Raw genomic sequence first — 24,760 nt, 5'->3', positions numbered from 1 at the left:
AGCCCCTGCCATTTAAAAAATCTAATTGATATTCTCAGAGAGATTCAGGAAGCTATCAAATCCACAAACCAAAACAAGCCTATTACAAAAAAGAGCAATTTCCTTACACACAGTAAAAGAGTTCTCTGGAATTAAAAATATGATGAAGACTAAACAACTATTCTAGAAGAAAAGGTGGGCAAAACTGTTACAAAGCAAAAAGGACAAAGACTTAGAATCACAGAAAGGAAAGCAACATTGTAGAGATCTGGAACTAAGACCCGTTTAATAGTAATTTTGTAAGTGGATAGAGAAAATGGAAGAAAGGAAACCATTGAAAAATAATGAAATAAAATTGTCCTGAGCTAGAGACAAGAGTCTAAATTAAAAGGGAATGCTACAAGGCTTTGTAAAAGACTATCTCTACTTTAAAATAAAGATGACAGGAATTTAGTAAGGACCAGAAAGTATGATTATGACATTCTGTTTCTGAGATGAAGACATACATTCCATCTGATTGTGGTGTGAAACAGTTAAGAGACTGGAAAAAACCAAGGACCTGATCAAAAAGTTTGTGTCCAAATAAAAGGTATTATAATTTTTGAACAATGGGTGATAAGAAACACCAGTGCCTTGAAGAGACAGTGCCATTGTTCAGGCAAGTCAGGAGAGAAACAGGTGCTTTTGGGGTTTCTAACAAGGAGTACCTATCATCTTGGAAATTCTGTTTCATTTTTAAAGTGATCTGTACTATTTAAAAGCTATTTTTCGGGGCGCCTGGGTGGCTCAGTGGGTTAAGCCTCTGCCTTTGGCTCAGGGTCCTTGGATGGAGCCCCGCATCGGGCTCTCTGCTCAGCGGGGAGCCTGCTTCCCCCTGTCTCTACCTGCCTCTCTGCCTACTTGTGATCTCTCTCTCTCTGTGTCAAATAAATAAATAACTTTTTTTAAAAAAGCTATTTTTCTTACAGATGTATCCTTTATTAATGTCTCCTGAAGAATTATTACATAGGAATAGAGTATAAATTTTGATTTTTTTAAAAGATTTTATTTATTTGATAGAGACAGCAAGAGAGGGAACACAAGCAGGAGGAGTGGGAGAGGGAGAAGCAGGCTTCCCACCGAGCAGGGAGCCTGATGTGGGGCTCCATCCCAGTAGCAAGATTTTTTTTTTACAAGAGAAATAGAGGGGTGCATATTTGTGTTTAGATTGGACATAATTGATGACTTCCCATTTTTAAGAGATAGTGTACTAAGTATTATAGTCTGGAAACCCAAAATTATACAAGTCAAAATAAATTTACAACAAAATTAAATGTTTTTCATAATCTATTTTTAACAAGATTTTTTTAAAAAAACAAAGTTTTGAAGAATCAGTTATTGAAATGTGGTAGTTCCTTGGGTTTTAGTTTCTTTTGCTTGCTATTAAATTTAAGTGACATAAAATTTAACATTTTTATTTAGAAAAAAATGATTATCTGTGAATTATAGAATTGGGGATATTTCCTATTTTCTTCTATGTATCTTCTATATGTATTCTCTTTTTCTTTCATCTACCTTAATTCTTATTATTCTTGATTATTTTGGATGCGCTGTAAGTTTAAACAGTAGAGAGCAGTGATGTGTATCCTATAGTTGATGTATTCATTGGTAAGTGGGTAAAATCACCTATACCTTTCATTCTCTCCATATCTTACTTTCTTCATCTTCAAAATGGTAATAATACTTATTAATATGTGCCTTTTCCTGCTTTAGTGGAGTTCATTACATATCAAAACCTTGATAGGATAAAATTGAAAACATCCCTGTAAGGATAAGAGCCATTCCTTTTCACTTATTATGGCTTAGCGCCAACTTTGATAGTTGTAAAAACAGTTCTTGTTTGGGCAAAAGCATTGAATGACTGTAATTTCAGCCTTGGTGCAACAGAATACCAACAAAATAGGGGAATTTGGCAAAGAACCCTCAATTTGAATTATTCTATTCCACTGTCTCCTTCACTTTTACTCCTCTTGAAAATGAATGAATGAATGGACAAATAGAAAAAATGAAGTCCGAATCTGAGTGTGATCTACGTATCCACAATCTATATGTGGGCCAAGATGAAGTACATATGAAAGTGCAATATTTGGAAAGTGTCAGACCATATCCTCCCTAAGCTGAAGGAAACAGTATTTAGGATACTATTAATCTGTTTTGAAATTAATCTCTCTTTATGAAAGACATTGACCTGAATTATAACTAGGTCAGCCCAAGTGACCAAATAAATTTTTCAAATGACTTAACATGCATCAAGAATTGAAAGAAAATGAGTTGCTTAGATATAGTATATTTTAATAAGCCAGCAAATATCAAAGGATTTTTAATATAAATTCCATTTTAAAGGGCTCTAATAGGACTCACCATCTGATGAGTATGATTGCCAAATCAATTTCTAAGAGCCCTGGAGATACTGCTGATAAAAACTGAACCCGACAGAATTCAGAATCGATTCCTCTTGCCTTATGACTTGGTATCCTGGGATCACTTGAATTATTTAGAAATTGCCAATCCCTGGAGCACAAAGAGCTAGAACATAATGTTTGCCTTCTTTAGCTCCCATGTTATTGCCTGCTCCATATTCCATATGACTTAACTACAAATTTCCCGGTTTGTTATAAATGATCAGAGTCTCAAGAACATTGTAGCAGTATCGATCTAATCCTAGTCGATGCTATTGTTTCTATCCAATTTAAGTGTGTATTTATTTTTTAAATGTAGATATTATATCTTATTTGACTGGCTTTCCTCCAGAAATTTCTATTTAATTATTTAAAAAAAAAATAAATACCTTTGCTTGGACCAAGAGTCTGTTACAAAGTTAATGAATGACCTGGTTCTCCACGCCCCCTCCTCTCCCTCCTGCATGAGCCATACTGGCCTTCTTGATGTCCTGAAACACTTCGCATCTGCTCCCACTTAGAGGTTTTTGCCTTTGCTCTTCCTTATTCCCCATTCCAAGAATGTGGGTGTAGCTGGGCTGTGCTTCCGCCTTCAGGTCATCACATTGGCGGGCTTATTTGTCTACCTTTATACAATCTCCTGTACTCCACCACACCCCCTGGTCCCTTCACCCTCCTTTATTATTTTCCACAGCACTTATCTTCATTTGATATATACGTATTTATTTATGGCTTACTTATTATTGTTCAGTTTCTCACAAGAATCTAAGCTCCACAAGGGCAGGGACTTCTGGGTGTTCACTTCCTCGTCCCCAGCGCCTAGCACGAAGGAGGCGCCCCATAAAATAATCACTCTGGCAAGGACTGGAGCCAATGATCACTTTTGAAATTTTTTTTTACTTTAAAGCCAATAACTATTTTAGAAGTAGCTTAAGCGGAAGGGAAAAAAAAACAAAAACAAAAAAAACAAAAAACACAGCATTTTCTACTCTTCAGTATTTCAAAGAAAAATGGACCTTGAAAGAGGAGGTGAGAGAATTCCACAGAATCGTAGAGAAGGTCACGCTGAGAAAAACTGATAAATTAAAGTTAGCCCTAAGAGCCTTATTATTCCTTCTCAAGAGATCTGAAGAGTGTTGCTGGCAAGATTCTCCGTGCCAGCCATGATAGCAGTGGCACACAAATCCATTCTTCATGGTCTTTATTGTCTTCAGTTTACTGGTTGGAGAAATGATGAATCTAAAACTCTTACTTAGGATGTATTTCTTAGTGCTGCTTCCGGGCATGTGCAGATAGGAAGAGGATTCAGGGATTTTTCGGATACATCTTCCGTTATTGTGACACAGACTTTGACTGCAGAATTTAGCCGCAGATGTCACGTTAACAGCATAATGGCCCAATGACCCTTGGATAGACTTTTGCACAGATAAGCAGGTCTCCTGTAGGAAAAGTAGAGATCTGTTTAGTTCACTCTCAAAATGGGATTCTATTATCATACAGGTGGTCTTAATACCTGAAGATTTGCATTTGGTAAGGCTGAGGAGGAAGATCTATGCCTTTAACTAGGAATTCATATAAAGAGATATTTGTAGTAGCGCCTTAAAAAGATCAGCATTAATATGGTATGGTTATTTTATAAATTTAACTTTCATTGTGAAACGTCCTCACCATCCATACTAAATATACACTAATATTACAGGTCAGATAAATTCCTGCCTTGATCCATATAGGAGGAACTGTGGGAAAATCCTAGGAGATTCGTTAATAACATACACTGAATTCTCCGTTAGCACTTCAGTGATTTTGATCAATATTAACACTGGTCCATAATTAAACACCAATTAAATTAAAGAAGTGGGGTATTTTCTCAGTGAGAAGAGGCATCAGTACTGTGAATCCATCTAGTAAGGACGGAGAGGGTTCAAATGGGAAGTTACAAGGCAGAATAAACTCCTGATGACAGGCAGTTTAACAAGGTGTCGCTTCGGATGGTAACAAGGGCTGAAAATCTTGCATGTCATGTTTTGGTCCAGGGACATCCATCTAAGCTAGCCTCGTGCTATATTTAGGAACAAATGCTATTTTTCATCAGGACCAGACTCCTTATCTGAGGGGAGGTTCTAGAACTGATGGAATAAAATAAAAACAAGCAAACCATTGAACAAGAGAGAGAGATTGGGGGAAGACTATAATCAAAGAGAGCATAGAACCCAGGTAAGTACAATCAAGTTCAACTTGGGCATCTCCCATTCTGCCCTCTTTCTTGACATACCTTCTTCACTTAGCTTCCAGGGCATTACCCCCTCCTGGGTTTTTTCTACCTCACTGGATGTTCCTTCATAGTGTCCTTTGCTAGGTTCTGCTCATCTTTCCTACCTCTGAGCACTGGAGAACTTCAGGCTTAATTCTTAGACCTCCTCTCTTCTCAGCTGTAGTCTCTGGATACACTCACTCACCCCATCTCCTTGCTCTAAATAGAACTCCCAAAAGTGTACTTCCCAGACTTTGCCTGGGTGACATCTCCACCTGCAAGTCTTATAAGCATTTCAAACCTAACACACTCCAGTGTGATCTCCTTATCCTCTTGCCAGCCTGCAGCTCCGGCAGCCTTCCCCATCTGAGCATTCGACAGTTTCCTCTTACCAAGGCCTCAGGAGCAAAGTCTGGGGGTATGCTTGAGTTGCATGCTGTGTAGGAGTGTCTCTAACCAAATCTCAGTGACCCCTCATGCAAAAAAAGAGCCAGTTCCTATGTGGCAGTTGTGTGGGAAGAACTTCAAAAGACAAAAATAATTATAAAAGTTCCAAATAAATAAAAATTACATTGCCCACTTTGTCTCCTCCCAACCCAGTTTCCCACACCCTTCCTTAAAGCAAATGAACAAAGAAATTGCCCCACGTTCCTCTTCCCCATACCTAAGACTTAAGCAGGGGGTATGGGGACAAAGGGCAGGAAATGTTTACCCGAATAATAGCCAACACGTACCTTGCACATCCCGCATCCCAGGCACTGTTTTAAGGGCTTTACGCATGTTATGATGCAGTTCGCATAAGAGCCCAGTGAGAAGATACTATTATTTCCCCCATTTTACAGATAGAGGAATTGTAGAGTCAATGAGCTGCTCAAGGTCACATGGCTAGTAGGTGACAAAAAGCACGCAGCGGACCCCAGACAACCCAACTTCTGGCCTCCGGCTCTTAACAGCTCTTCTGTGTGGGTTCTCATTCATGCCACACTGAATGAGAAAGAGATGGCCCTTTTTATGTGTTATGAGACTGGATGTTTTAATACCTGAAATTGAGACTATCTGTTCATACCTGCAAGTGAAGAAAAGCTGTGGTTCAGAATTTTCACTTAGGCAGTGTGACCGGCGACCAATAGAATATGTTCAAATTCAGTTGTGAAAAATAATAGTTATTTTGTGTGGGCACTACTATGATCAAGAGCAGATTGTTAATAAAACTTTATACACATATATTTTTTTCCTCCCACGAGCATTTCTATCTTCGTTGATCAGGCAATAAAGAGCCATTTTTAGAAAACTCATCCCCCTTAATGTGGATGAAATAATATTTGTTTTTAAAATTTACTATTCTTTTTCTTTGTCACATATACATTATATCATTGCATCTTCTGAAATCCCTGCAGAATAGGTTTTATTTCGGTACCTTTTTCTTTTTCTTTTTTTTTTTAGATGAAGAAACTGAGACTCGGAGAGATTAATTAACTAGCCTAAGATTGCACTTCTAGTGAAATTGAATTCTAGTGAAAATTGAATTCTCCCTTAGGGCTGTCTGATTGGAAACCCTGTGCTCTTTCCAGGCTACACTCGCCATAGTGGTGGGTACAGAGTAGGTGCTTCAAACAATGTTAGTCCCTGTACTCTTTGAACTTCATTGACGTCATGGGAACAGATAACCATTTGTCCCTGATGTGGAAAAGTAAAACAAAAAGCAGTATCTGGAATATATTCAAGATACTGACAGAGAAATCACTGCTTACCTTCGAATCAGAGTATTCGTATCCTCCCCACAATATTATCCCTGCTGCCCCCAACGCTGCGCTCTCACCAATTGTATGTACTAAATCTTCCTAGAAAAGAGAAGTATCACAAGTAGTTTCTGCCAAACTCAATTTAGTCATTGACATTTCAGTGATAAGACTCAACCCATCAATTGTGGTAAAAAAACACACTGATAATGTTATCCGTGTTTCTTAAACAAAAGACTGTAGAGCAGAATTAGGAAATGTAATTCTGCCTTGGATACTTCACTTTTACTTGATAAATATTTATGATGTTCCAGGCAATATTCTAGACACTGAGAATATAAAAGTGAAATAGATTCCAGTTCCTGTCCTCAAGGGAGCTCTTTAGTGTGATGGTTGAGACAAACATATAAACAAGTAATTATAATTTGCTGGAATTCTTAACTTTGATGTGATACTACCTGTAACCACTAACAATAATAATAATAATAAAAAGAACAAAGCTTGCTGTGATTAAAAAAAACTAGTGATTATAGTATAACAAATTAAGTTCCATATTGTCCCACTAGACATATAGATCAGAGGTACTGCTTAATTCTACATGGAAGAGTCTGGGAAATCTTCCTTCAAAAAGCTTCAGGAGGTGAGATTTTAGATGTGTCTTTGGAAATGAGTGCAAATTCATAAGACTGATTAGAGAGGGCAAAATTTTGTGTACAGTAGGAAGAATAAGGGCAGAGGTTCCTATGTAGGAAAAAACCAGTCCACCCAGAGAACTGCCAGGAGCTCTTGTGGTAAAACCAGGGACTGGGGAAGAAGTGAAGGCATCTGAATCTTTGTATATAGGGAGGATCCAAATGCAAAGAATCTTTTAAACTATTTTAAATTCTTAGGACTAAAGTACAAAAAAAGTTTTAGTACTGGAAAACCCCAAATTGGCAACTTGGATAGATGTTTTTGGCTGTCACATATAACATGTATTGAAGGAGGAAGTCAAGATGGTAGGGAGGGACACCAGTTAGGAGGTGATGCACGCTGCTGAATGAGAAATGATGAGGGTCTCAATGAAGGCAATGTCAGTCCTTGTAAAACAGAGGGGACAGATTGAAGAGTGATTTGGAAATGAAGATGGATATCTCTTGGATAATAGAAAGAGCGGGGAGGATACAAGTGACACAAGCTGGGCGACTAAGTAGATTATAATTTACCAAGACAAGAAACTGAGAAGGTTATGTTCACGATTATAGAGTAAGAACAAAGATGCAGGGCATAAGGGGAGATGGAACAGAGAAAAGATGATAGATGAAGGAATCTGCATTCTTTCCTTCCTTCCAAGGTGTGGAGAACCAGAGATCCAGTGCAAAGACACGGTGTTCAAATACTAGGATGAGAAAATGGCTGTGCCACGGCACAGTGTCCCTGCACTATGGGAAGACTCCAAAAACACTAGTGCTTCTGTTACATAATTTGTGTAGGTAATATAACAAGAAAGGAAATCTTCCTTCTATTTTACTAGCCAGTATCATATTCCTTAAATGTAAATCAAGTCTTTCACTTAAATTGAGAAACTTCTGAAAGAAAATATCAAACAGAGTTGGTATTTTAAATTATTTCTTTGTAAAGTTATGGTATTTAAACAATAGGTAAAAAAGATCCATATCATTCGTTGGCTGGTGAAGGCAATAGGATGTATTAAAATACTTCACTATAATAATACTCAGATTAATTCTATAGTTTTTGGTAAGTAGAGTATGTGGTCTGTTGATTTCTGAAGTAGAGCTCAGAGGTGTTACTCAGCCCATAATTTATGTCAGAAGTCTAATAGCACAAAAAATAGCACAAAATAGTTATGAATAAGACTTTCATTAAAATGTGACTCATCTCATTCTCTCATTTTCTTTTAAGACAAACTGTGTAGCTATATGGATTATTATTAGTTTCTACCATTATAATTATCATTAACAATAATAGTAATATTACTATTATTATTATTAATACAATAACACATTATAGGCACTCAGTAAATAACTGTGGACTGAATAAACATAACCTAGTCTTTTTCCCAAAAGGATCTGAGAAAGTGACATGATTTGAGAGATCTGTTGAGGAATGACTTATGAGAAGATTTCGGTAGGTGTAACTGATGTATTCAAATACCTGGAGACCTGACTTCTGAAAGAAGGATTTGATTTTTTTTTTCTAAATTTTATTTATTTGACAGAGAGAAATCAGAGCTAGGCAGAGAGGCAGACAGAGAGAGGGGGAAGCAGGCTCCCGCTGAGCAGAGAGCCCGATGCGGGGCTCGATCCCAGGACCCTGAGATCATGACCTGAGCCGAAGGCAGAGGCTTAAACCACTGAGCCACCCAGGCAAGAAGGATTTGATTTATTCTAGGTTTCACCAGAAGATTGAATTAAAATTAATGGTATGAAGTTATCCAGGGGTAGAGTAGACTCAACATACTCAAGAACTTTCTGGGAATTAACACTATCCGCAAGTGGCAGTTTTTCTTCTGGACTAGGGAGAGCCACGGAAAAGTGCTGAAGCAGAGCCAGATAAGTAAGAATCCATGTTTGGGTGAGGAGTGGATTAGACACCTCTGAGATCCTCCAGCTTTTTGTCAAGATGTTATGATTCTTTTCCTCCTAAACATATTGAATGAACATCCCATTAATGAGTAATCCTTAATGATAGAATGTCAAGTCTGCTCAACAGCATTTGTGTCAGTAGATGTTTATTCTGAAAATTTTGAGGAAGAATTGATACTGCTTTTTAAATGTCCTCATCTCAAACATAAGCAGTCTAATAAAGTGAGCGGTGTTGTCTTTCCAGTGGTCCTGTGTCTGTGTTGGTTAGTGGAGTAACAGAACTGTGGGCTCACAGGTATGGATGGGGATTTAAGGGTTTTCTTATCTAGCTATCCATCCAACAATTGAAGCCCTATAATAATGTCCTATCTAAATGACAATCTAGCTATATCTTGAATACTTCCACATGTCTGCAAACTCATTATCTTCCGAACAAGCTCCTTCCCACCTCTTTGTGCCTCCTACTTTGTATTAAGTCAAAGGACAGTATCTATTTACATAAACTATTTTTAAAGTCTTGAGACTAGCCACTAGATCACATTGTAGAATCTTCAATATAAAATCAATGGAATTTATGGTATTTTTCAGTGAACTTAGTAAAAACATAATGATGCAATATAACAAAAACTGTAACGGCTTAATAATTTACCCAAGCTTTGTCTGTATGTTTTAGATTTGAAAAATTGCTATTACTCCTCCCTATTAAAAAGCTGATTCTGAAATTTCTCCAGGGTTAAAATTAATCTGTTGCATCATTTAACTCAAGCTTGATCTGTTGCATCATTTAACTCAAGGGGTTTCAGGAAACCTGAAAAATGCTAAGCTGATAAGAATCATCATCTTAAAACCAAGTAAACATCTAATTGTCAGTGATACTGTTTCAGAATTGACTTAACATTTGGAAAAATATATACCTTTAATAATAAAATAGTATTCTATTATTAAGGGAAAATAATTATACTAAAACATTTTTTCACAGATTTTGTATAGTCATTGTACTAAATTTCCATTTTTAGATGAGTGTACTTTTTCCTTACCTGTGACAAAGCTTCAATACTATGCAAATAAAATGGTCTGGAAAAAATAAAAACTGGCAAAATGTAGTCATGTCTAGCCATTTCAGCAATCCTCATGGCTTCCCTAACTCGATAATGAACAAATTTCAAAGCATTTAAGCTTGACTTCAATATTTTATCCAGATATATTGAAGTATAAAGTGCTGTGCTTTTTTCCCATAGCCACTGGAGTTGGTCATTGCGGAAAATTTCATCATCGGGGCATTTACCTGTGTACGTCTGTGGGTTTATTTTATAATCATAATTGTAGCAGTCTGGGTAGAGATAAAAGCCCCATAAACATTTTGGTCTCATTTCTAAAGCCAGTGTGAGAGTAGTGTGCATAAAACTCCTTCCGGCATTTTCAAATTCCTGTTGGGCAACTGTATTCACTTTCATTTCTGACCAGTCAGGATGGTGGTTTCTGGTGAAGGCTAAGGAGTAGTTTTTATATATTAGTCTATGTCCCCAATTTCTACCCCATTGGGGTTTCCAGCTTTCCCAGTCAATGACAACAAGACCTTCTGATCTCCACCAAGAGACAACATGTGCAATGTCATCAGCTGTCTTCTTGAGGTGTTTAGAAAGACTCATATTCTGTGGTATCCCTCCATTAAAGGGTTTTCCATCTTGAGAGAAATAAGGATAATACCCTAATTCATTTGGGTAAAATATGGCAATTGTTGATCCCCTCGGAGTCTCTAAGGGATTTGATATAATATTAAATAACTGAAGATTCAAATCCACATTGAAGAAATGTTGACACTGCATTGTTGGGGCAGCCCAGAAGATGTTGAAAGGCCGGTTCCTGATCACTGGAGGCTGTGCTGGTTTGAGGACTGAATGAGCAGACTTGATCAAGGGCAGTAGCACTCCTAACCATGCCACCCATGGGTTACACATGGCTTATAGTTTCCACCGTCACAGCAGTCTCCTTAAAAATAAGAAGAGGGGCAAAAAATTAGACATGATGGAGTCAAATGTCCTTTTTGTTTCATACTGCACAGAGAATAGCAAATGAAGTAAACTCAGTGCTGTTCAAGCAGTTCTTTAAATAGTAGACTATTGGGGGGGGTTTAGATTTATGAGGCTTATTGATATCTAGGCTAATTTATAATTTCATTTGAACAAAGAAAGAAAAATGAGGCTTTCAAAAAAAAACAAAAACACTGGAAATGTGAAAACAAAATTCCATGGATAAGAACTAAAGTTTTCACACAAATTCTCATCTATGCCAAGTCTACCTGCAAGATGTTCTGGTTTTAATTTCCTATTATTCTGGCTGCATTGCTCTAAACCGTGCTGTACAGACAAAACTTTGGTTTTAAGGGAAACTAGGAAAAAAGAATATGAATGGATTGCCATATCTCCTTCTTGATGACTGGAAAAGTGACCAAGAACATGGCCTGTTGAAAATTAACAAATAATGGCATGTTAGCAACTATTAACCGAAAAAAAAAAAAAGTAATACCAGCAGTAAGCAATACTTTGCTCACTATTTCAAATGCGCTGTCCTCAAAGATTTGCTTGTCCACTTGTTTATCTGTTTTGTTTATTTGTAAAGGACAGCAATCACCCTTGGAATTAGCACAGGTTAAAATGGGAAACAGACATGGCATTTACCTGCTGTTGATTATGGATTTGGTCCTGTCTTCTCTCACGTACATAAATAAGCCTAAAAACCTGCTAGTTTTTTAACTTCATGGTTTTCTCATCAAGAAATTAGGCTGTATTTTCACCACTTAAATCCCAAATGAAACTTAGCTCTTTAAATCCTTTCTAAATCGTCAGTTGACCAAAAAACTGCCAAAGAATCTTCCAGTATACCAGGACTGCCTGACAAATGATGCATTCCAGTTAGTGAGATCTCACTCGGAAAGCAGTCCAGTTGAAGTTATATATCAAAAGTATTTTATCATGTACATATTTTTTTATATATAGGAATCAGAGATTTTTCTCTCATGTAACTAAGCTCAGGATATTTTTGTGTAGTTCTTGCTACACATTAAATGCAAGAAAGGATACAATTCTGGCAAAATAGCACCCTAAGTTTGTAAAGACCTCAGCATTCTCTTGGTCCCCAGTATGCATTTTACAATTACCTTGTATTACAGAAAGAAAATTATGTCACTAAACAGTGTGGATTTTTAAATATAATTAATTCTTTCCCCATAATGCTTACTGAGATTTTTTTCCATGTTCTAGCCATTGGTATTACTCAGAATATAAAACTAGATCTAAGTGTTCTGGTCTGTAACCTGTATCCATACCTGTATACATATGTATACACTTTGGGTTTTGTTCGACAAATCTGTAGGAGTGCTGAAGACACGGACTCTTGTCTTTGGCTCTCCCTCTTCTTCATGCCCACTGAGCGACCTCCATGGAGGCTGGTGTTCCAGGCCCCATGGAAGTTAATGTAAGCCCGGGCTGGAATGTGGGAAGACTTGTTTTGATCTCCCCTAAAGTGGTGCACAGAAGGCTCCACTTTAGGTAACTCGTAGAGAGCCTGTGATGCCCAGGTGGTGCCACTTTAGAAAACTGCATGCCTCTGGCTGTGGGTTAAGGTCTGGGCTTGGCAAAGACTAGCTGTATAGCTGCCCGGATCATTTCTATGATCTGGGGGATTTTCTTGATTAAAGATTTTAAGTTACAGAGGACGTAACGGACAAGTTAGCCAGGTCGGAGAGTGATGTGAATTTCTCTGGATGAGAAGGTACAGAGCAGAAAATACAAGTGATAAAAATAACCTGGGAGGGGGCGCCTGGGTGGCTCAGTGAGTTAAAGCCTCTGCCTTCAGCTCAGGTCATGATCTCAGGGTCCTGGGATTGAGCCCCACATGGGGCTTTCTGCTCAGCAGGGATCCTGCTTCCCTTCTTCTCTCTCTGCCTGCCTCTCTCCTTACTTGTGATCTCTGTCAAATAAATAAATTAAAAAAAAAATAACCTGGGAGTTTGGGTTTTATGCACTAAAGGCGTAATGGAAGGAGGTCTGATGGGCTTTTAAAGGAAGGTAAATAATCCGTTCCAATGACAACCTACTTGTCATTGACGTCTTAGATATTTGCAGTGAGAGGTATGAGGAGGACAGAGCGTCATTTTGCCCATAGCATTCAGAGTTCTGTGGTCCCCCTTTTCAGTTCTGCCAAGACCCGTGTCAAAGGTGAGAACGATGTGATTTTACCGTGCTTTTGTTATACATTTTCTTCAATTGAAATGTGAACTTGCTAAGATGGTTCTAAATACAGGTGTGTGTGTGTGTGTGTGTGTGTGTGTGTGTGTGTACATATATTAGAGTCCAAATTCATGTATGATTGGGGATTTTATTCTTTCCACTCAAAGATAGCAAATCTCGTTGTCTCCCAAAGAGATGTATTTTTTTACATGTGATGAAATGACCAATCGCTAAATTTATTATGATAATGCTGTATTAACTTAGGATCCACTAAAAAAATCTCTTTGAAGTTTACAACTTTAAACCAACAAAGGTTTAGGGGCACCTGGTTAGCTCTGTTGGAAGAGCATGTGACTCTTGATCTCTGGGTCATGAGTTTGAGTCCCAGGTTAGATGCAGAGATTACTTCAAATAAATAATTTTTTAAAAACACACAAAGTTTCATAACTATACTATAGAGCCTCTTACAATTGAGGGGTATTCCAGGCAAAGATGAAATTTTCTCTCAAGCTGGGGGTCTTGTTTGCATGAACTATGAAAGGCATTCAGAATAGGTTTTGTATTTTTGTTTTTGTTTTTTTTTAACCTACAGATTATTTATTTTATTATTCTTTTATTTTCTCTGAGAATATAAAAAGTTTTCTAAAAAGAAAAAGAAGAGTGAGTAAAGCCGATTTGATTCAACGCAGTATTTCGTTCAAATTCAGCCATATTTCCAATTTCTAATGAAATGACAAGCTAGAGCAAACTCAAATTATGCTAATTCCTAACTCTTTTAAAACAATTTTATTTATTTATTTATTTATTTGAAAGAGAGAGAGAGATCATAAGTAGGCAGAGAGGCAGGCAGAGAGAGAGAGAGAGGAGGAAGCAGGCTCCCCGCTGAGCAAAGAGCTGGATACGGGGCTCCATGCCAGGACCCTGAGATCTTGACCCTAGCCGAAGGCAGAGGCTTAAACCACTGAGCCACCCAGGCGCCCGCAAATTATGCAAATTTCTGTACCAAAAAAAGGGAAGCAACAAAAATTCTCTGAAAATCTTATGGGGTTTATAATTTCTCCAGAAATACATAAGAACTTGCTTTTTTTAACCCAGTCTGACAATTTCTGCCTTTTAACTGGTGGTTTAGTCTATTTGCACATAATGTAATTATCAGTATAGTTAATTTAAGTCTCGAATATTGCTACTTATTTTCATTTTATATCTTCTCTTTTTTGTTAATCCGTTATGCCTTTCTTGCCTTCTTTTTTTCTTTTTTGTGGGTCCATTTTATCTACTGGCTTCATAGCTATATCTCTTTTTATTATGTTGCTAATGTTTGTTCTACAGCTAACAGTAGGATTACTTAACTCATCAATTTCCATTTCCTGTCAATATTGTCCATATTCACAGTTTACCTTTTATACCTGACAGTTTCTGTTTTCCATTTTTCAGTTCTCACTTTCCACTTGGCATCTGACACCCCACACCTCACAAATGTAATAGCCTTACAGCAGTATAATTCCATTCACTCACTCCCCTGCTTTTACAGACCTAATAAGTGGAAAGGAAAAAAATAAAAACACCATCATTGCTTATGTAGAAAACTCAAAAGGTCCACAAAGAATTGAAAAAATGGCAGTTTAACAGGTAGCTGGATATAAGATTAATATATAAGTCGGATGTATCTCTATTCACCAGCAGATAACAGCATGAAAATGTAATTAAAGAGAAGATTCAAAACTTGTGCAAGATTTAGAGATAGATTATCGGAGACCCAAATAAATGGACTTTTGATTTCTCTACTCTTGCTATTTACTACACAGCAATGCATCTACTGCCTCATGCTGTCTCCACCTTCCCAAAATAACCTGGGGAAGAGAGGCCAGAGATTAAGAAGGACTTGTCTCCGAGTACCTGGGTGGCTCAGTTGGTTAATGAAGCGTCTGCCTTTGGCTCAGGTCATGATCTCCGGGTCCTGGGATGGAGCCTGGAGTGGGGCTGCCTGCTCATTAGGGAGTTGTGTCTGCCTCTCGCCCTGCGCCTCTCTCCTGCCTGTGCTTTCTCTCTCTCTCTCTCTCAAATAAATAAATAAATAAATAATTTTTTAAAAAGGGGTGGGGGAACTTGTCTCTGAGATCCTAGTTAGGAAAACCCACCCTCACCTCTGGACATGATAATAGACTACATTCATAATGTATGCTTAAGGCAAAAAATTTTAAAGGGCTGGTGAAAGTTCACGAACATGAAGAGATCAATTATGTCTCAGGTATGGCCAAATAGCATAGTGAGTTCTGGTCACAATAACAAAATATCACAGTAGGTGGTTTATAAACAGAGATTTCTTTCTCACACTTCTGGAGGCTGGAAGTCTGAGATCGGGACGCTAGCCCCGTCAGGTTGCAGTGAGGTCCCTTTCCCAGACTGTGGAATGCCAGTTTCTCATTTTATCCTCACATGACAAAAAGAAGGCCAGAAAACTCTCTGGAGTCTCTTTTGTAAGGGCACTAATCCCATTCATGAGAGCTCATGAACCCATGAATTAGCAGGTCCCACCTACTAATACCATCACGTTAAGGATTAGGATTTCAATACGTGAATTTTAGGGGGACACAAGCATTTGGTTCATTGTACCAAGGTTTGTAGAGCTCCTAACCCTTGGATTAGATGAATTTTAACAGTTTACCACGTTCACAACACCATGCTTGCTGTTAAAGGTGGATTCAAAATGTCTTATGCCCAAGAAGCTCAGGCTAATATGTGGGGGCTGGTATGTACATACGAGTGTGCGTAGAATGGGAAAAGGGGAGACCAGGTAAATATACATCCCAATTAAAATACCAGGCAGAGGGGCACCTGGGTGACACAGTCGGTTAAGACGCTGCCTTCAGCTCAGGTCATGATCCCAGTGTACTGGGATTGAGCCCCACATCTGCGTCCCTGCTCAGTGGAGGGCCTGCTTCTCCCTCTTCCTCTGTCTGCCTCTCTGCCTACTTGTGCTCTCTCTCTATCTCTCTGTCAAATAAATAAATAAAATTTTTAAAAAATAAGATTAAAAACCAGGAGGAAAGATGCAAGTGCTAACTTTAAAAAAAATAAACAGCTGTTTTATTATAAAATTAATGGTTATTATACTGAATATGGAAAAATATTTTTTAAAAATTCAGATTGATTATATTCTCATTACCCTCAAAGCAATATTTTTCTGTGCCCTTTTACAGAGATTTCTCTAAAGACAAATCCAAGTTTGTGTGGGCAGAGACTCTGTTCCACCAGAGTGTGGCATCAGGCAGTCCAGATACCTAGGCTGTCTGTGAATTCCTGGTGGAGCAGATGCTTAATATCAGAGATAGGGAGGCTGGAGCAGAAGTCCAGACGTGTTTTCTGATCTTTATGAAGCCCAGGACTTCATAAAGAAGTGGAAGAAAACATGACTCTCCCCTGCAGATAGGCTTCTAATTTGTAAGTTCAGTAAGATGAATTCAGGCTCCCTGAAAGTGATGGCTGGAGGAGGAGTCCTGGAGGAGAATACAAGGGGGTACAGTAGTCTTTCTTCTTTCTCTCTCTCTTCCACCTTTCCTTCTTTCTTTCTGTAAGCACCAGCCCAATGTGGGTTTTGAACTCAAGACCCGAAGAACAGGAATCTCATGTTCTTCTGACTGAACCAGCCATGCACCCCAGAAGGTGTAATAGTCTTGAGGGGTGGAGAGATTGAGCTCCAGCATCCAAAGATTGGACAGAACAGGTACAAGAACTGTGTGATGGTCAAGATGGGCTTAACCATCTCCTTCCCTCGGGAGCCTGCGTGCTCTGGATCCGAGAGCTGTGAGATAGAAGAAAGTGAGGTGGGAGAGCAAGGTTCTTGTCTCATGGAGTTGAAGAATGAATCTCGTGGACGAAGGAGAGTGAATAAGGCAATAGTTTTATTAAACAAGGGTATAGAAAGAGCTCTCAGGACTGAGAGGGGTCTGGACAGAGTTGCCAACATGGGCCTCCACTGACAGTCTTTTATTTAGAATTGACCAGGGAGCTTGTGGCCTTATCCTTCTTGTGATGTCTTGCCTTGAGTAAGGACTAGCGATGACATCTTTAATGACTTACTTCTTTTTATGGTCTGGTTATTCTTTGTTGGTCACAGGTGACTGTCTTAAAAAAGACCCCCCCCCCCAACCTGGGGCAGGGTGGTCTGGTGTGTTCTATATCTGGTTTCCTTACACCTCCACAATTTGGGGATTTCTGTGAGCCTGATCCCATAAACCCCTAAGCTGTCTTTCCCTACCTGGGCCCCCCCCCCAGTCCCTTACTCAAAAGTACTGTTTTCTACTGCTGTAGGGACCTACAGTTCTCCTGTAGAATTCAGACAAATTTCTTACTTACCAGGGGAGAGTGGAAAGGATCCGTATGTAGTCGTCTGGATAGACTGGTGGCCACAGAGGAAAGGGCAGGGACCAGACCCTTGAGCAAACAGTGACAATAGGTCACAAAGTAAAAGCAGATGATGCTTGAGCAGAAGGAGTGTGAAGGGCTGATTAAATGAGAATCTTTCTTCTCCCTCCCTCTAGGAACCCACAAGGTAAAAATTGGAGAGGGTAATCAGAGTGAAATGTTGATCATCCACATGAGGGCTCTCAGAGCACTGGGGGTTTTGTGAATTATTTACCTAGTGAAACACGGTGCTTCCTGGTGGATGAAGTCAGGAAAAATATGTCATAACCCTCCTCATCGTACATTTCTTTAGAAAAACAATGTCACGTCATGTATGCCATTAACTTTTGTGCTGTATTCACACCAGGCAGGTGGTGGTTTGTGAGCATAATCAGCTCAGGCACAGAGGAGGAAAAGCTACATTCGCTTAACATGTAGATAGTGTATAGTAGGAATAATTTATGAACTGTAGTATAAGGATAAGATGATTATATAAACAACCTATAAATTATGTGGAATAAAACTGTTTCTGTAAGTTAGATATACCTGGAATGCCATGTGAGTTTAAAACACAAAGACATCAAATGTGGTTGAGGAAATCTGGATAAGGGGCGCCTGGGTGGCACAATCCGGTAAGCATCTGATTCTTGGTTTCAGCTCAGGTCCTGATCTCAGAGTCTTAGGATTGAGCCCAGCATCAGGCTTCATGATCTGTGTGGAGTCTGCTTGTCCCTCTCTCTCCCCGCTTTGCCCCTCACCACTCATGTTCGCTCGCTCTGTCTAAAATAAATAAATAAACATAATCTTAAAAAAACAAGAAAGGAAGAAAATCTGGATAAGCTTTGAGCTGGAGATGATATTTAAGGCTTAACTTACCAGCAGAATTTGAACAGGCTGAAATTGTAGAGGGACTCCAGATGGAGGGAATGGCAGGAGGAAAGATACAGGGGAAGGAAGACAAAGGAAGACAAAGACATACGAATGGTAACAGACATTGCTTTTTGAGGTATAGAGATCTCAAGGTGGTGACATCTAGCAGGTAGTTAGGAATTTCTCTAGGGGTGTGGAATTGGGATTCTTCTGTGCTGAGGTGGTGGTTGACACAAAGGAGGGAAACATCTACAGAAAAAGAGATGAGACCTGAAGATAGAATTTTGAGGATCACCTCAAAAATCAAAGGAGAGAAACTACTCAACAACAGAAAGAAAAAACACAAGTCATGAGAGAATTGGGAAGACAGTACAGCGGACCTAAAGAGGAGGGAGCACAGCATTTAAGGAAGGTGATGAGCTGTGGAAGATGAACACCGAGAAAAGGCAACTTGCTGAGGCAGTTAGATGTTGACTGGTCTCAAAATCCGAAGGGGTTTATGAGGAAGTCAATTGAGTCTAAGTCTGGTTCCTTAGACTCAAGTACAGTCTCCCTGTGACCTCTTGATACCTCTCACTCGGGCTCCTTCAGCTGGAGTGGAGGGAGGATCCCATCTCAAGAAGGAATGCCTGAATGGTACAGGCCTCTCAGTTTTGGGGTACTCAACTGAATTTACTCCTAAAGAGCTAAGGAAGAGACTGGCACTCAATTCAGAGTCCTAGTAAGTAGTCAGGTGCTTGGAGCTTGGTGTCTTTTAGTCCTGAAATAATAGCGAGTTTGGTTTTGAGAGACTTAAGAGAGAGGCGTAATACAGCAGTAAACAATTGTGGATGTTTCCTAATCTAAAAGATATATTATATATGAAATCGTACTGCCTGTTTCATGATTATTTATTAAGCCATTCTCATTTTTACAAGCAGTTGAAAAATAGGTATTTGTTAATATTCAGTTTTGCCTTTAGTATGTTGTGATTCTGTCTTCAACAGGAAAGATTCAGTATCATAGAAAGATCTATAGCATTCTCAAAAGTAACAAACTTAAGCTGGCCTCTCTTACAGAGAAGTCTTTAAAAAAGAAAAAGAAATTGTCCAAACTTGGTCTCTGTGATTTGGGTTCAATTTTAAAATTTAGATTAATAGGGGCACCTGGGTGGCTCAGTCATTTAAGCGTCTGCCTTTGGCTAGGGTGATGATCCCGGAGTCCCAGAGCTGGCCTCCCTTCTCAGTGGGGAGTCTGCGTCTCCCTCTCACTTTGCTCATTCCCCTGATGGTGTTCTCTCTCTCTGTCTCTCATGCTTGCTCACTCACTCTCTCTCTCAAATAAATTTTTTAAAAAATCTTTAAAAGGGGCGCCTGGGTGGCTCAGTGGGTTAAAGCCTCTGCCTTTGGCTCAGGTCATGATCCCGGGGTCCTGGGATCAAGCCCTGCATCAGGCTCTCTGCTCAGCGGGGAGCCTGCTTCCCTCTCTCTCTGCCTGCCTCTCTGCCTACTTGTGATTTCTCTCTCTGTCAAAAAAAAAAAAAAAATCTTTAAAAAAAATCTTTAAAAAATTCAGATTAATAATATGGAGTGCTTGGCTGGCTTAGTTGGTGTGAGTCATCTCGGAGTTGTAAGTTCAAGCCCCACGCTGAGTACTTTTAAAAAAATCTTTAAAAAAATCTTAGATTACTAATAAATGTAGCTCAATAATACACATAATAAAGTAGATAAAACCTGATTTATTACCTAAATCGAAAAGCTGGTTGATGCAGAAAGATAAGAGTTCAATTTAAATTTAATTAAACAGAGGATTCTCTGAAACAGAGAAGGCATCTTTGGGTGATGTGCAAAAATAGGAAAGCTTCCCTAAAGAACATATTACCTGAACATATGAAAAGATTTACGGTAGAAGGAGCTGTGGTAAAGAGAGGGATGTGCTTAAATTTAGTTTTCCAAAAGTCCATACGGACATTTAAAATTAGAATTATCAAGCAAAAAAAAATATTTTATATAATGTCAGAAACTTCTGCAACAAGCATCTGGAGAAATCTTTATTTTTAGAAGTATCAAGTATTACATTGGCTGCTTTGGCAGTAGTTATACTTGGAGATTAAATGCTCCATTTCTTCTCCCAAACTCATCAATCAGCAAAATCACTCTTCCTCTCCTGGGGACGGATACGAGAAAAGGCAGAGGAAAGATAAAAGTGGTTTTTTTCCATACTATTCTAGAAGTTCCTTCCTCTCTAGGACACAGAATCCTGAGGGAGAAAAGTGTTCCCCTAGTACTTTGACTATAGGTTGACCAGACATTCTGGTCTGCTGGGCACAGTCAGTTTCTACATTTTGTCCTCAAGTGATTATTGGTAGTGATGCCTTTTAATTCTCAAAACTGCCCCAATTCAGACAATAAATTATATGGATACCCTACATGTGTAGCAGTTGCCCTGTGTATACTCAGGGGATACATAATACCAAAAATAAAAATTTCAAAGACCATAGTTTCAAGGATCATTTCTACAGTTTGTTACTAGAGAAATTTCTCTGAATATGTGGTGCCCTGGAAATTACCAGGAGGAGGCATGGCACTCTCTCCTGAGTGCGAAGCTGGTTCTTGTTGCTTCTGCAAACGACATTCACCCTTGATATTGGTTGGTTCTTCTCTTCCTTTGAAAGAGTAAGAGGGAGAAGATGCAGTCTAAGCGAAAGAAAGGAAGGAAGAAAGGAAGAAAGAAAAGTTATTATAAAACTTTCTACTTAGCCTACTAAATGGAGGATTATGAAATTGCAAAAAAAAAATTATAAAATCAAACATACAATAAAACTGATGAAATTGGGATGCCTGGGTGGCTCAGTCAGTTGAGTGTCTGCCTTCAGCTGGCTCGGGTCATGACCCCAGGGTCCTTGGATAGAGTCTCACATGGGGCTCCTTGCTTAGCAGGGAACCTGCTTCTCCCTCTGGCTGCTGCTCCCCCTGCTTGTGCTCAATCTCTCTCTCCCTCATAAATAAATAAATAAAATCTTAAAAAAAGAAAAGAAAAAATAATTTAAACTGATAATATCAATTAGATATACTTTGATTAACTTTATATATGAGTTAGTTTAAACTGCTTAGAAATAAGCAGTTTTTACATATTTTTAAATTTAACTGTAGAATTGTTAGCCATCTTCAATAAACTGATTTGTACCTTTTTTTTTGAAGATTTAATTTATTTATTCGAGAGAGATAGAGAGAGAGCACAAGTAGGCGGAGCAGCAGGGAAAGGGAGAAGCAGGCGCCCCACCGAGCAGGGAGCCCGATGCGGGGCTCCATTCCAGGACGTTGGAATCATGACCTGAGCCGAAGGCAGAAGCATAATGACGGAGGCACCCAGGCACCCCTGATTTGTACTTTTTTACTCTTTCTTCCCATGAGGGAAAAGGTCTCATATAATCATTAGATCAGGCTAATGAGTGCACTAAAATATTTCATCTATTTTTGAGAAACTATTAAGGTCCACAGACAGAAAATAGACCAAAACTCCTTTTCTGGATTAATAACTCCCAGTACTACTCTCACCTCCACTCAATTCCACTTAAATTTGAAAAGGAGTTTTAAAAATTAAGTTTTAGAACATTTTAATAGGTTTTATAATTTTTTTTTAAGTGCAGCGTTACCTGGCTGGGTCAGTCAGTGGAGAATGCAACTCTTGATCTTGGGGTTGTGAGTTAAAACCCCACACTGAGCCTAGACATTACTTAAAAAATTTTTTTTCAAGTGCCTCAGTATGGAAACCAAAATGAATCAGAAATAATATGAGTAAATGCCATAATTGATGATATTCTTATAAGACAACAAGGGATAAAGAAATAGGTGGTGGGTGAAGGAAGATTACTGAAGCCTATTTTTCAAGGAGTTTACAATCTAGTGGGTGAAATAAGCATAGAAAACAATGTGGCATAATAAAATATATTTCAAAATAACATTGACATTTAAGATGGATAAGTATTACACTAGAAAGAATTTTTTAAATACAGAGAAATTGAGTGACTACATTCTAATTAAATCCTAGCAGATGATAGACTTACTTGATTTTTTAAGTACCAAAAGAGAAGAAACTTCTATTTTTATTTTATAATGAATTCACGTACCAAAAAGTGTATTGGAGGAAAAAAATCATATTAGAATTGACGTCAAAGACAGACCTAGTTTAAAATGCAAGAGACTCATTAGTAGAAAAATATGTCTGATAAAAAGAACAAAATGAACAAAAAACATGGAGCCAAATGAATAAGTGAAAAATGATTAACAAAAATGTTAACAAAAGGACTCATAATTGCCTTTCAGTGTATTGTAATTTTTAAAAGAGCTAGAAAAATGAGCCTGCTGATAAAAGAGTAGGGAATTGAAAATATTGGCTAAAAAGGAGCTATAAAAATAAATAATTTTTTCTGTATTGCCTTTTAACAAGAAAATTAAAGGAAATGTATAATTAGGGAATAACAATGTCTTTACATAAGGCTATGAGGGAAAGGAAGAGAAAAGTACATTGAATGCGAATCAGTCAAAGGGAAAGAGTATTACTTCAACAATGCTAAAGCAGCTTGGGATGAGTCTACTGATGCATTTAGAGCCGACTGATAAATGAGGGTACCCACACTGAATTACTGTAGTAGCCTCTTACAAGTCCCTCACCTTGTTCTCTGGCTTTGTCCAGTCTAGTTGCAACACCGCAACCACAATGTCCTGTTAAAAGCTTGTCAGATCATGCCATTCTACTGCTCAAAGTTCTTAAGTGATCCCCATGTCCCTCAGAGTACGAATTAAGGCTTTACAGTATCCTAGAACATCCTATATGATTTGGTCACAGTTTCCTCTCTGACTTCCTCTCCTGTCTTTTTCCCGTAGATCTCTCTCGGTTACACCAGCATTCTTGAAGTCCCTACAACAGACCAGGCCTCCCTCAGCCTTTGCTCCAGCATCCATCAAAGGATGACCCAGGGATCTCTGTAAGTCCTCAGGATCCTTTCATGGGATCTAAATGGTCAAGAAGCTCTTTGGGCTCCTTACCATAGTTTAAGAGTACAAAAGAGTCCTGACACCAAGATATTAAGAACCATTGCTCTAGCTAATTCACTCCAGTGTGGAGTGCCTTGGCCTTAGATATCTGCCTGCTCAGCCCTACACGTTCTTCAAGTCTTTGCTTATACATCACTTCCCTGGCGAGGCCTACCCCGACCATCTCCTCCCAATCCCAGACTTCTCAGTCTCCCTTACATTTTCTCTTTTCCATGGCATTTATTGCCTTACAACACATTATATAATTTACTTAAATGTGATATTTATTGTCTATCTCTACAACTCTATAATGCAAGCTTCAAAAGAGTGAACATCATAGTCAGTTTTGTTCAATGATCTATCCTGAGCATACAAGAGTACCTGATACATAGTAGAAGTTTCCTGCATAAGTGAATGATGAAGAATTGATAAAAAAAAAGTATAGTTCTAATATACTTATTGTGATGAGCATTGTATAATGTATGGAATTGCCAAATCACTATGTTGTCTACCTGAAACTAATATATGTCAATTATATTTCAATAATAAAAATTTTAAAAATATATATTCCAAGACATTTCCAAGTAATGGCTTTACAAAATGCAGCAAAAATACATACATTCATCAAAATTTAATAAATTATTGGGGAAAAGATATCTAAAGAAAAAATAATAATAAAAGTAGCATAAAGATGGTAACTTTATCTAGTGAACCCATGGTAGAAGAAAAGAAATCTTTGAAACATCTTGTATTGGTAATTATGTGCTCCAGTCTGAGACTGACACACAGCACTGCCATCACCACTCATCACTCATTAACTAGAACTAGTCACATGGCCCCGCCCAACCTAAAAGGGACCAAAAGTACACTCCAACTATTTATGTGAAGGCAGGAACCTGAAAATATTTGACAAATAGCACTACTACATGATGAATTGTGTTTCAAATTTGGTAAATCAATTCAATAACCAAGACTAATAAAATTTCATGTGAAATTAATCCAGAATATATAATGATTTAAAAAAGCAAATAAATTCCAGTTCCATTATAAATAATAGATGGCTTAATCTTGACTTATACAACGGAAAATAGGTTATGATATATTACATTAATCATAATGAACTTTATTGATGGTTTGGACTTGGGAGCATTTCATTCATTCCTCACATCTTTTCTTCCTTCCTTGCTTCCTTGCTTCTTTGCTTTCTTTTTTCCTTCCCTCTTTCTTCTTTCAGCAAATATTTGTTGAAC

The 24,760-nt window shown here is 38.3% G+C and overlaps 1 protein-coding gene across 1 annotated transcript; it reads right to left on the bottom strand.

The window, feature by feature from the left end:
- Positions 1–3,409: 3,409 nt before the first annotated feature.
- LOC308352485 (hyaluronidase-4-like) lies at positions 3,410–10,950 on the bottom strand (the record flags this gene model as incomplete). Its single annotated transcript, XM_080818733.1, has 3 exons — positions 3,410–3,856; positions 6,420–6,509; positions 10,030–10,950. The coding sequence occupies 3 exons, from the start codon at positions 10,948–10,950 to the stop codon at positions 3,410–3,412; spliced, it is 1,458 nt and encodes a 485-aa protein (XP_080674859.1).
- Positions 10,951–24,760: the final 13,810 nt, after the last annotated feature.

The sequence above is a fragment of the Martes martes genome, assembly GCF_963455335.1.
Source record: "Martes martes genome assembly, chromosome: 11".
Classification (NCBI taxonomy): domain Eukaryota; kingdom Metazoa; phylum Chordata; class Mammalia; order Carnivora; family Mustelidae; genus Martes; species Martes martes.
The sequence above is the reverse complement of the archived record's forward strand: the minus strand, read 5'-3'. Positions and strand labels throughout refer to the sequence as shown.